General features: G+C 20.9%; 4 protein-coding genes across 4 annotated transcripts; 3 read left to right on the top strand and 1 right to left on the bottom strand. All coding sequences in view use genetic code 6, as the record gives it.

The window, feature by feature from the left end:
* Window positions 1–2,230: 2,230 nt before the first annotated feature.
* TTHERM_00242190 (small GTP-binding domain protein) lies at window positions 2,231–4,704 on the top strand (the record flags this gene model as incomplete). Its single annotated transcript, XM_001024942.3, has 2 exons — window positions 2,231–3,052; window positions 3,172–4,704. The coding sequence occupies 2 exons, from the start codon at window positions 2,231–2,233 to the stop codon at window positions 4,702–4,704; spliced, it is 2,355 nt and encodes a 784-aa protein (XP_001024942.3).
* Window positions 4,705–5,410: 706 nt separating this feature from the next.
* On the top strand, window positions 5,411–7,423 carry TTHERM_00242189 (ribosome-associated GTPase enga protein; the record flags this gene model as incomplete). The annotated part of the gene is made up of 1 exon (XM_001470990.1): window positions 5,411–7,423. One exon carries the CDS (start codon window positions 5,411–5,413, stop codon window positions 7,421–7,423), a length of 2,013 nt encoding a protein of 670 aa, XP_001471040.1.
* A 1,143-nt stretch (window positions 7,424–8,566) lies between these two features.
* On the top strand, window positions 8,567–8,866 carry TTHERM_00242188 (hypothetical protein; the record flags this gene model as incomplete). Its single annotated transcript, XM_001470989.2, has 1 exon — window positions 8,567–8,866. One exon carries the CDS (start codon window positions 8,567–8,569, stop codon window positions 8,864–8,866), a length of 300 nt encoding a protein of 99 aa, XP_001471039.1.
* Window positions 8,867–9,511: 645 nt separating this feature from the next.
* TTHERM_000242187 (lecithin:cholesterol acyltransferase family protein) lies at window positions 9,512–11,621 on the bottom strand (the record flags this gene model as incomplete). The annotated part of the gene is made up of 2 exons (XM_012800234.1): window positions 9,512–10,858; window positions 11,013–11,621. The coding sequence occupies 2 exons, from the start codon at window positions 11,619–11,621 to the stop codon at window positions 9,512–9,514; spliced, it is 1,956 nt and encodes a 651-aa protein (XP_012655688.1).
* Window positions 11,622–12,501: the final 880 nt, after the last annotated feature.

Genomic DNA, 12,501 nt, shown 5'->3' with positions numbered 1-12,501 from the left:
TGATAGGAATAAAAAAGTTTTTATTATCTAAAGGAAAGAGTTTTTAAATTAGTTAAAATAATAAATAACTTTGTTTTAATTGATAATTAATATAAAAGTCCAATCTTTCAACTATTATATTACTGAATTTAAATGCGAAAATCAATAAAATTTATAGTAACTGTGCATAAAAGAAATTAAATGTATTGATTCGATTGCTTTTTGTATATAAAAATAAAAGATTGAGATTAAGATTATTGATTTGATTATTTTTAAGATTTTAATATTTTTTCCTTAGAAATTCTTTAATTATTTATAGTAAAAGTGAATTTTTAAAACAAAAAAAGCTGTAACACAAAACTATTCAAATACGATAAACTAAGTAAGAAATAAACAAGTAAAAAATATACTTGCTATGATAAATATGAATAAATAACTAAGAAATGAAAAATAAAAAGGATAAAGGAAATAAATAGATTTTTAGCTTTTTGTAAATTGTTTTAAAATTTTTCATTCAAATTCAAAAAACACCCTAAAAAATGTTTTAACTTCATTCTTTTCTAAATAATTTCTTATATTTATTCCAGACGCACTTTTTTTTTATTTTTTATTATTACTAAAATTTTTCTCGTAAAGTAAACCTAAAATAATTTTTTCATAAAACTCTTTTTTTATATATCTAAAAAACAAAAAAATGGCAATATTAGTTTATATACTTCACTCATAATGATTTTGTTTTGAGATTATTTAAATCTTATAATACTTTTTTATCTTTTTGAAATTTTTATTTATCATACTACAATTTCAATAAATCTGTAAAATATTTCATAATTACAAATAAAATATTTACTTTTCTGATTTTATTTTGTAGGTTTTATTAATATTTTCTAGTTATAATTTAGTATTTAAGGATGTATTTTAAAAAAACTAGTATATACTTTGAAATTTCTGTGTTTTTTTTTATATTATTCAACTCAACTATTGATGATAGAAGGTATAATAATGAGTGATTTCTTGCTTAAATCTATGTATATTTATAATATTTTAGATATTTTTACATTTAACTTAGAATTAATTAGCTTATAAAGTATTTTAAGTCAACTCTTTTTATTTAAAAGTCAAATACGCCTAGAATAAAAAAATTTTTTTATTGAACCTTTTAAAAATAACTTTGAATTACCTTATTTTTCAATTATCTAATTTTATAAGATTAAGGGTTAATTTTTAATGTTAAAGAAAATGAATTTTTCATTAATTTGTTTTTTTATTAAGAAAAAAAAATTATTTAAATTGATTAAAATTTTCTTATTTAATATCATTTTACATTTATTGTATTTAAATTTGCTTAAATAAAAAAACAAAGTAAAATTTTTTAAAATGAGTAAATAAATAAATGCTTTTGTACATTTAGATAATATAATATTGTCTATTCTTAATTAGAAGATAGTATATAAGAAATTATTAAAAATGTAAACTTTGATATTGAAATGAAAAGAAAAGTTATTAATTAATAATCAAAAAATTGATAAAGTTAATTACAAATTTGTGAACAAAATTTGTGAATTTAAAGGCCAAGTTGATTATTTTAATCTTCTCTATTTTTATTTACAATCAAATAAAAATAAATGCTTAAAAGAATTTCGATTTTAAATAAAATATTAATTATCTTTTGAAAAAAGTTCTATTTCAAAATACTTTCCTTTCTCAAAAAACATTTCTTCATTGATAGAATAAAATATTAGTTGAAAACGAATAATATCAGTATTAAGTTATATAGAAAGATATTTTTAATATAAAAATTAAGAAAATATGATAGAATAAATAAAAATAAAAATTAAATACTTTTGTATCCAATTATAAGTATACTTCTATGCTTTAATTCACAATATTTAAGAGTAATGTTTAAAATTAAAAGCTTAAAGAATTATTTTTGCATATTTTTTTTATTTTTATTTTAGATTAATAGATCTATTTTTTATTGATTGATTTCATATATTATAAAGCAGCCAAAACAAACTTTAAAACAATTTATTCTTTTAAAAATGTTTAAAATAAATCCCCTCTAGTTATTAATTTTATGTTTTTAAAAATTATTATTCGATGATAAAATTTGATTTTTTAATTAATTAATATTAATTATATTCATTCAATGACTTTTTATAATTTTTGATTAAAAAATATTAATTTTTATTACAAAGTAGAATTTACTTTTTTAGGGACTAAAAATAATAAAAATTTAACTTATTTGAAGATGATTAGAAAAATTGATTTATTTGGTAGTAAAATAAATTTGAGATTTAATGGTGCATAAACATATTAGTCCAATATAGGCTCTCTAATCACTATTTTTATAATTGGTGTTATTATTGCTCGTTTAATTTCAATATTTTTAATTGCCATTTAAAGAAATAATCCTACTGTTATTTTTACTGAGAGATAAGTGAACGATCCAGCCTTATTTGAAGCCACTAGTAAATCATTCCCTATGGCATTTGCTATGCAAGATCCTGTTACTAAAAATTACTATATTGATGAAAGTATTTACACAGTTTAGGCTTAACTCTAGCAGAAATTTACTACTTTTAACTCTTCTACTTAATAAAACTAAACTACATGGAAATATACTGATATAATTTTGCAGCGCTGTACTTCTTAGAATTTTTAAAATCCCAATAATTTATAATATTTCATATCTTCTAATTATACAAATATGTATTGTCTTCCTCCTGATGCAGTATTACCGATTCAAGGAGACTTCCCTTCTCCAGTTTTCTCATAAATTTAATTCATTTTTAAATAATGCTAAAAAAATTGCAAGTCATAAGAAGAAATAAATTACTACTTACTAAAATCAGGAATGGCTCTTTATATGTCTGATAGTTATGTAGATCCTACATAATTTTATGATCCTTTTTAGATCTATGCCAGAAATATGTATTGGCATACAAGTCTCTAGATGCCCTAAGATGTAATTATTTTTATCAGAAATAATTATGTTTATAGTGATTTTGGATGGATTATTTCAGACAAAGATATAAAAAAGTTCCCTTCTTACAGTTTCTATGAGAATTTTGTAATTAATTTTACTTTCCTTTATATTTAATAATAGTTTTCATTGCTTTTTTACACTCTTTTAATTTGAAATATAATATTTATTTATATATATTAATAATATTTCACTAATAAAATAAGCTTTATCCTCCAAACTTTCAGTAATATTTTCTTACTTTAACATTTAAGTTTGAAAAATAAAAAGAAAACTCTTACAGTAGAAAATACTAAGATATTAGCAGTATAATATCAGAAATAGGTGGATTTTCTCAGAGTCTACTAGCCATTGGCTTCTTGATCTGCACTAAAATTTCCTAATTATAGTTGAATTAATAGTTAGTCAATTCTGTATTTAATTATGACGAGCCTGAAGAAACTTAACAAAATCATTTAATAAAAGAATAAAAAACTCACGGATGTTGCAGAGCTATTTTCAAAAATAAATAAAAAAAAAACAAAAATAATTAATAAACAGAAGCATCATAATTGCAGTAACTTAGCTCTATATAAAATAATGATACAAGACAAATATTCAACAAAAATGTTGATTATACTTTTAAATCAGACTAAAATTAAAACTAATTAATTAAATTTAAAAATAAGATTAATTAGTCTACATCATCCCAATTCAAATCATAAGAACATAAAAGATCTATCTCTAATAGTTAAAATCATACCTTAATCTTAGCATCCATTTTATAGGAGCAGTAAAAAATCTAAAAAGATGATAAAAGCAAAATAAATTAAAAAATATCTAATAAGCTCATTAAAAAAATAGATAAAATAAATTAAAATAGTCAAAAATTAAAAGAAAAGAATTTTAATTCTATGTTAGAAGAGCAAACAAGGAGTATGAAGTTGAGTGTATGGGAATATATTAAATCTATATTTTTTCCTTTCGGAAACTTAAGATAAAAAAAGAAAGTGATTGAATATAGCATTAACAAGCTTTACAACCATTTAGATATCTTGTAAATATTAAAGAGACTGATAGAGGTAGAAAAATTAAAAAGATTATTACTAGATAAAGATTAAATTAAACTTTTTGACTATCTACCAAAGCCTACTATTCACTTAGACATGATATAAGAGCAAAATGAGAATCAAAGAAAATCTGAAAGATCAGAAATAGATTTATTATATTAAGATAATAGAACACCTTTGCAAAAAGTAAAAGAAGCATAAGAAGCTTATAAAAATATTTTGTAGAAATATCAGCAAACTTAGTTAGATGAGAAAATTATATAAATGTTAGATCCTAATCTTTTATCTGTATTTGAATAAAATAATACTAATTTTAAGCTTGATTCTTAAAATGAAAGAATCAATAGCAAACTTTTAGATAACTCAAAAAAAAAATAAGAAAGCCAAATAAATAATAAAAATGAAAAAAATGAATAATTAGAATTAATAAAAATATCAAATGTTTTTGAAGATTAAACAAAATAAAGTTAAAATAAAAAAGTCTTTTATAGTTACCAGAAAAATAACTTTTGTTCAGTTTAAGATGAGTCAAAAGAAAATCTTGCAATACTTAAACAAACAACAAACTCTAATAGTTTGAATAATATTTGTCAAAAAAATTTCTAAAATGTTGCAGAAGAAGAAATAAATAATACGATATTTTAGAACTTTTTTAATCCAACTAAAAATAATCAACTTTCAAAACTTTGAAAATTTATTTTGTTTGAAAAATAAAATATATAATCCTAAAAAAATTTAAAATTTAAATATTTAATAAAGTAATTTTCATATTTTTTTATTGATATTTTATTAATTAATACATTAAGTAAATTCTATAAAAACTGAATCCAGTCATTGCTTTCAAATAATTTGATATATAAATTATACAACATAGGTTGGAAATATATTTTTAATATGAAATACTTTTGCAAAGAAAGTTTTTATTTTATTTTTGTAAATAAAATTTATGTTCAATTGTTAATTTGAGTATTTAATTTTAAGTTTAAGGTTATTTATTATTAAAAATTAAAAATAAATAATTTCCTTTCAAATTAAAAAAATAAATTATTTATATATTTAAAGTAAATATAAACTATAAAATTTATGAGCAAATCTTTAACAACTAACACGATTTTTATTTTGGATTTCTTAGTAGTTTAATTGAACTAATTTTAATAAAATGTATTTTAATAATTTATATTTACAAACTACATTTTGATTTTTAATTTTAGAGTATTTAATAAATTTTTTAAAGAATGAATATTGATCGAATATTAATTAATTATTTTGATTAGGAGAATATTTGGGATATTTATTTTGTTTCTACTTTTGATAAAAATAGAAAGATCTAAAAGAATTTGTCAATATTTAAAATTAAATACATTAAATAAATAACATTAAATCTCTCTTTCAAAATATGATTAATTTATTTAGGTACCAAAATAAATTTTTATAATAGGCTTCCAAACAAACATAAGCAATCAATAAATTAGCTAGCGTTTGCAATAAAGGGAATAAATTTAGTTCATTAAGTTTAAGTACTGCTTATAAATTCTGCTCTTTTGAAAATAACGATAATTTTTCAAGAAAAGATGATATTTATACTATCTCTTTTGTAGGTAGGCCTAATGTTGGTAAAAGCTCTTTATTTAACAAATTAAGTGAAGACGGAATGAATAAGGCATTAACAGATAGAATGCCTGGTTTGACAAGAGACAGAAAAGAATAAATAACAACTATTTTAGGATATCCACTTCGTTTAGTAGACACAGCTGGTGTTGAAAAACTCCCAAAAGATCCTCATAGATTTAAGCCTACTTAAATTAAGTAAAAGATGATGGATCAAACAGTGTAAGCTTTAATTTACAGTGACTTGACTCTCTTTGTACTCGATGCAAGATAGGGAATTACTGCAAGAGATAAAGAATTAGCAAAATGGTTAAAAAGGAGATTATTGCAAGATAAATCTGAAGAAAATGTAAAAAAAATGAATGAAAATGCTACTGATTTAGACAAAGATATTTTTATTAAAAAACTAATTTTGCTTGCTAACAAAGCAGACAATGAAACAATTATAGAAGATTCTAATATCATGAATGATGTTTATAAGTTAGGTTTGGGAGATCCTCTTTTTGTTTCTGCACATTAAGGTGACGGTTTAATTGATTTGCTACGTATAATTGATGATGAAGTTCCACAAGACTTCAAAGACAATTTCTTACTTAAAAAGCAGCGTCGTTTAGAGAGATTCTAAAAAATTAGAAGCAATTAAAGAGAAGAAATATTGGAATTGATGAGAAAAAAAGAATTACCAGATGATATTGATATTACTGCATGGGAGAGAGAATTTGATAAAGCTAATCCAGATCCAGAAAACAATTCAGATTTAGATAGTGATAACGAATTTGATCCTGTAGAAACTCTGTAAAACACAAAAGATGATCTATTGAAAGAAGATAAAGGTGTTACAAGTTAAAACGATAAGAAGAAAAAGCCAATTTAAATTTCAATTATTGGACGTTCAAATTGTGGTAAATCTACTTTGGTTAACAATCTTCTTTAAGAAGAGCGTGTTATAGCTGATGATTTAGCTGGAACAACAAGAGATGCAATTAAAGTTTAATGGGCTTATAGAGGAAGAAAGATAGATTTGGTAGATACTTCAGGTATAGATAAGAAGATCACAAAAGTGTCAGAAGTAGAAAAGAAAATTTAAAATGACACAATAAGAGCAGTAAAATAATCACATGTTGTTGTGTGCATGATTGATGCACTTCGTGCTTTCCAGTCTTAAGATTTATCACTTGCATAGTATGTTTGTGATTAAGGAAGAGCTCTCATTCTTGTAGTCAATAAATGGGATCTCGTTCCTGAAGAATACAAAAAAAAGGCTCTAAGATATATGAATAACTAATTGGAAAAGCACTTAGCTTAGGTCAGAGGTGTTTACTTGCATTGCATGAGTGCAAAAAATAATGGAAACGATAAAGAAGAAATGATGAATTATGTTTTAAAAGCCTATGAAAAATGGAATATTCGTATTTCAACAGGTATGCTAAATGATTGGTTAAATCGCTTTAAAAAAGTTCAAAATGCTCCTACAGAAGGTGGTAACAAACTTAAAATTAGATTTGTTTCATAAGTAAAATCTCGTCCTCCTACTTTTGTAGTTTTTGTTAATGATAAAGTCCTCTTCAAACCAAATTACATGAGATTCATGCGTTAAAAAATGGCTGAAGAATTTGGTTTATAAGGTACTCCACTTAGATTCTTGGTCAGAGAAACTGATTAAAAAGTTAAAAATCCTAAAAAACTCTCAGAAAAATATATAGAACACATCAGAATGAAAAAAATAGTAAGTAGATATAAAAGAACTTTAAAAATAGCAAAGCAAAAATTAAGTAAATTTAACTTCAACAAAACAAAATGAAAAATTAAAGAGTATAAATGAATATATAAAAAATAATGAAAACTATATAAATAAATGCATACATAAATATTTTTTTCTATTAATCTATATTTAATTATGTATAATTATTTTAATTTACACCTTCTCTCTACTTTTGTTAATAAGCATTTCCTTAATTAGAGAATATAAAAATAATTAAAAATATATATTATAAATACATAAATACAAAATATATATTAATATTTAATTTTTTAAAATTATTTTCATTTAAATTCTCAAAACTAATTTCATAGATAAACATTTCCTTCTTAAAGTTTAAAAAAAAATGAAAGCAATAAAAATAGAAAAGAAATATATATTTTTTCTATTAATTTATATTTAATCGAATTCAGTTGAAAACTAAACTAACTAATAAAAAATAAACCTTATTATCATTCGTGTATGTAGCCTTGAAAAAGGCAGTACCTTAGGGTACTATATATATATTTATATTTAATTATTTTATTATAAATTTTTAAAATTACTTTAGAAAATAAACATTTCCTTCACAGAGTTTATAAAAATAATGAAAACAATTAATAAAAAAAACATTTATATTTTATTTCAATTAATATTTAATTTGTAAAATTATTTTTATTTACATTTTCAAATAAGTCAATATACAAATATTTTACTATTTTTTATCTGATTTAGAAAAGCATAAAAAATTAAACTTTTAAAATCAAATTTATTTTAAATTAGCTATTTTAATAAGTAAAAAATAAGGTTTTATTTGAAATTAAAATTACTGACATATAAAATAATGATTAAATAGCAAGATAATAAAAATAATTTTTTTAATATTTTCTTTTATTCAAGGAAATATTTAGAATAAATCTGTAATAAATTATTTCAATCGATAATCTTTTATTTATAAATCCCTCAAATGAGTTAATATATCTAAATATGGTTTGTGTTAGTTGTTAGGTTTATTTTTTAATTAACTAAAAAGCAAAATTTCAAAATTGATGAACTTATTTATTTATTTCTTTCTTTCTTGATTTTAGGAGTTTCAAAAGGTTGTTTGGTAAACAAATTAATTGATAATTAGATAAAATTTCTTTTTAAAAAATCACTAAAGCAAAAAAAGCTAGCTTATAAATATCTTCAAAAAATAGTTTTTAAATGATAAATATCTAAAGATCCATTAAATTAAACGAAAAATACTAGTAAGCAGAGTAATATTCTAAAAAATTAGAAGGCATATCTAGAATTACTAACTGGCATGAAACAAAAGTTAAATATGATAATGCTAATTAAAATAAATATGCCAGAAAGATGATTGATTAGGAAATGAAATATGCTTTAAAAGAAGTCAAAATGGTTAGAAACGTCAAGCTAAAAGAACTATACGAATAAGAAGCTAAGCAATGGGAATAAGAATTATCTTAGAAAGGATTAGCAATTTATAAACATAAGCATTGAGCTTCTAATATTTAATAAATTAAAGTATTATTTATATTAAAATTGTATTGTTATTCGAAAGATGTATTTTTTAAAATACCTTTTAAATCTAATCATAGGTTTTTTCTTATAGCTTTGTAAAAGTATTATTGAAAAGATAACTTTTATTAGTTTATTTACAATTATTTTTTTTTTTATATATTCAAATAAAAATGTAGAATATTTATATTATCCTAATAGAAATAATTATATATAAGGAAGTCAAAAAAAATTGATAATCCTTTATAATAATACAGCTGATTCTATTAATAAAAATTTATTATAAATATTGAAAAAGATCATGTCAGTTTAATATAATAATAGTAATTCATAAAAAAAATAATTTTTTTCAGAAGTTTTTAAATGAAAAATCTATTTTAAAAATTAAAAATTTATTTTTGTTGAAATAAACATTAAAACTATTTGATTTTTATTTGTTCATATTAAAAGTTATTTATTTTACATATTTATTAAAAAAATAAAAAAATGAATAATATTTGTTAATTAAAAAGTAAATAACTAAAAAGTTTTAATATGTTATCAGCCAATTTTACTTATTCAATATTATTAAACAAAATAAATTTGAATACAAAAGGAAAGGGATAGTGCCTGCCTTTTTACAATAGTTCATTCAATTTAATTTAAAGTTGTTTTTTATGAGAAAACAATTATTGAAGATTCATTATTAGAAGTATTATTGTTAAGTGATTAGCTAACGTTTGATTATTATGAATTACTTTACTTAGAATCAATTTAGATTACTTAGTCATATTCATAGTCTACTTTATTGTTATTATTTGTTATAAAATTGTTAATATTATTTTATTAGCATGAAATTAACTTATCCAACTTCTTATGCTCAGATTTTTACTTAGATATTTCTATTTAAGTGTCACAATTTATCTTAAAAGGAGAAAAGTTTATACTTGCATCCATCTAGTTCAAAAAGGAGTATAATTATTATGATTAATTGAGTTAATTAACTTTATGGGTAGTTTTTTGTTCTTATTAAAAGCGTGGTTATTAACTCTAGCTAAACAATTTTATTAGTTCAGGGTCTATATTTTCTAAAATCTTTAAATCAATATCAGATATTTCATGTTTTTGTTAAATAATTAAATAAGCATTAAGTCCTTCTTTGAGCTTATTTAGCTGATTCATTTATTCGTCATTTTAGTTCGAGTTTTCATTAGCATACAATTCTTCTTCCAATATTGCAGGACATTTGATTAATTCAAACAATTTTAATTATTCTTCATTTAAAATTACTTTTTTTAACTTATCAATTTCTTCCAGCTAGGATATAATTTTGATTAAATCTATTTTGCCATAGAGCCTTTTCAGACTCTGTTAAAGAATTCTCTTATTTTGATTTAATTTTTTATTTTTAAAAGGCCATAAAAATATCTTTAGATAGTCTATTCCAGTGAGTTTATTTAAATTCTGCTAACTTTCCAAATAATTTTTGAAGGGATCTTATTTTGAATTTCTTTATTCATGAAATCGCAGACTCTAATTAAAATTATTTTGTTGCTAATTTTTAAATTAAGATAAATTAGACAACCTCATTTACTTATTAAAATCAACATTTGGAGATAAATCAATTTTTTTAGAAGTTTTCATATTTAAATTTGATTTGATTTTTACTTTTTCATCAAAATCTTACAAGTAAGGACTTTTATTAGTAATTAAAGGAGATTAAAACTTTTCTTATATTTTAGAATAATCTTAATTTTATACTTCCTATTATTTCTTTTTTTTGAAAGTAAAAACATCATTAATAATAGATATATAAAGCATTCCCTATGATATGAATTTACTCAAAAAAAATCCTATTGCTATTAATGATTAAGCAAAACCTCCTATCTCAGATAGAATGTCTTGAATTCTTGCATAATTTCTATATATCATATTTTCTTTTTATTTCTCAAACCTTATTATCACTTACATAAAGAAATCTGAATCAGATACATTCTATTTATAAGTAAATATTAATTTAACTTTAAAAATGATATGAAAGGAAAAAACCTTAGCAGATTTTTTTAAATCATTAAAAAATATGAATTAAAGTAATGAAAAAAAGATAAAAGTTAAAAATTTTATTTATATATTTTTTATTATTAATTACTTGAAGATCAGAATAACTAAAAGATGGATATCTCTAGGTTTCAGAATCAGCAAATATCCATCCGAAATCGCTTTCAACGTAGTTGTTTCTATAGTATAAGTTAGCTATCTTAGGACTATTTAAACTAGTTGCCCAGTAAATGTCTCTATTATAAAATTTAAAAGGATTATCTTTAATAGAAGGATCAACAATAACATCGGAATAATAAATTGCAAAATAACCTAAACCTAAAAGGCTTTCTATTTCTTATTAAGATTTGCAATTTTCTTAGCAAGGATAAACTTCAATATAAACTAAGTCATAATTATCTTAAAGATAATCACCTTATATAGCCAGTTATGAAGATTTTTCAAAGCAGTAAAGGTCTTGGTAGCTGCTATTTAGAAAATTTTCTCTCGTTTTTGGGTTTTAGAAGTTATCTTAAGCACATTACTAAATTTTGAAATAATCTTTTTACCAAATTATATCTTTTTAATTAGTTTGTGGATTAAATACCATCTTTTTTGACATTTAGTAGGCTTTAATTGTGTAAATTTGGGGATCAATATAGTTCGTAAAATTCTATGGGTATTCCATTCCAAAAGAAAACTACAGAGTGGTTGAATTCATAATAAATTATTACGGATTATCTACTTACCTTTCTATTTAATAGACTCTTGGAGAAGTTCTACAATAAACATTTATGATATTCTAAACAAAGTGAAAAGTGAGTATCGAAAATATCAAAATAGTCAATAAGGCTCCTAAATTAGTTTTGTATTGTCTCTCCCCTCTTAACAGTAATTGTATTTAACTACCAAACATATCTAAATTTTTTATTTTCTTTAAAACCATTTCTCTCCTTGTCAATTTTCAAAATGCTTCTACTTATTTTAATCTATTTTTAATTAATATGATAAATAATAAATTAATAAATAATTGGTTTTAAAACAAACAAACTAATTAATTATTCCCATATTTTTATTAAATTTATTATTAAATTAAAATATAAAAGTAATTAAAAGATGGCTGGTATGTAGTTATTAATAAAATTAGCATATATTTTAAAAATAATTTCTTCAAAATTGTTTGAAAAAGATATTTGTTTTTTTGTGGTTAAATCTACAAAATTATGAATTTAATTTAAAAAAAAAAATGGAAAATAAGAATGAGTTTTAAAAGTATTAAATAGCTTTTGCAAAATATTGTTTGTTAATTTTACAAGAAATAAAAAAAGCTAACATTAAAACTGCTTCAATAGATATTTATTTTAAAATTTGATTGAATTAAAAAAAATGCTTCTAAACAATACTTATTTTTTTCTTTATGAATACTAAATTGATAGAATTTCTTTAATGTAAATGAGTTTCAATAGATACTTAGACACTATTTAAAAAACTTGAAAAATAGAATTTGGAAAAGATTTGTTAAAAATGAATCAATATATTATCATACAAACAAACATTTTACTAGGAAGAAATAAAATAAAATTTAATTTATTGTTTAAAAT

This window comes from Tetrahymena thermophila, assembly GCF_000189635.1.
Source record: "Tetrahymena thermophila SB210 genomic scaffold scf_8254373, whole genome shotgun sequence".
NCBI lineage: Eukaryota > Ciliophora > Oligohymenophorea > Hymenostomatida > Tetrahymenidae > Tetrahymena > Tetrahymena thermophila.
This window is presented reverse-complemented; position numbering and strand designations above follow the sequence as displayed.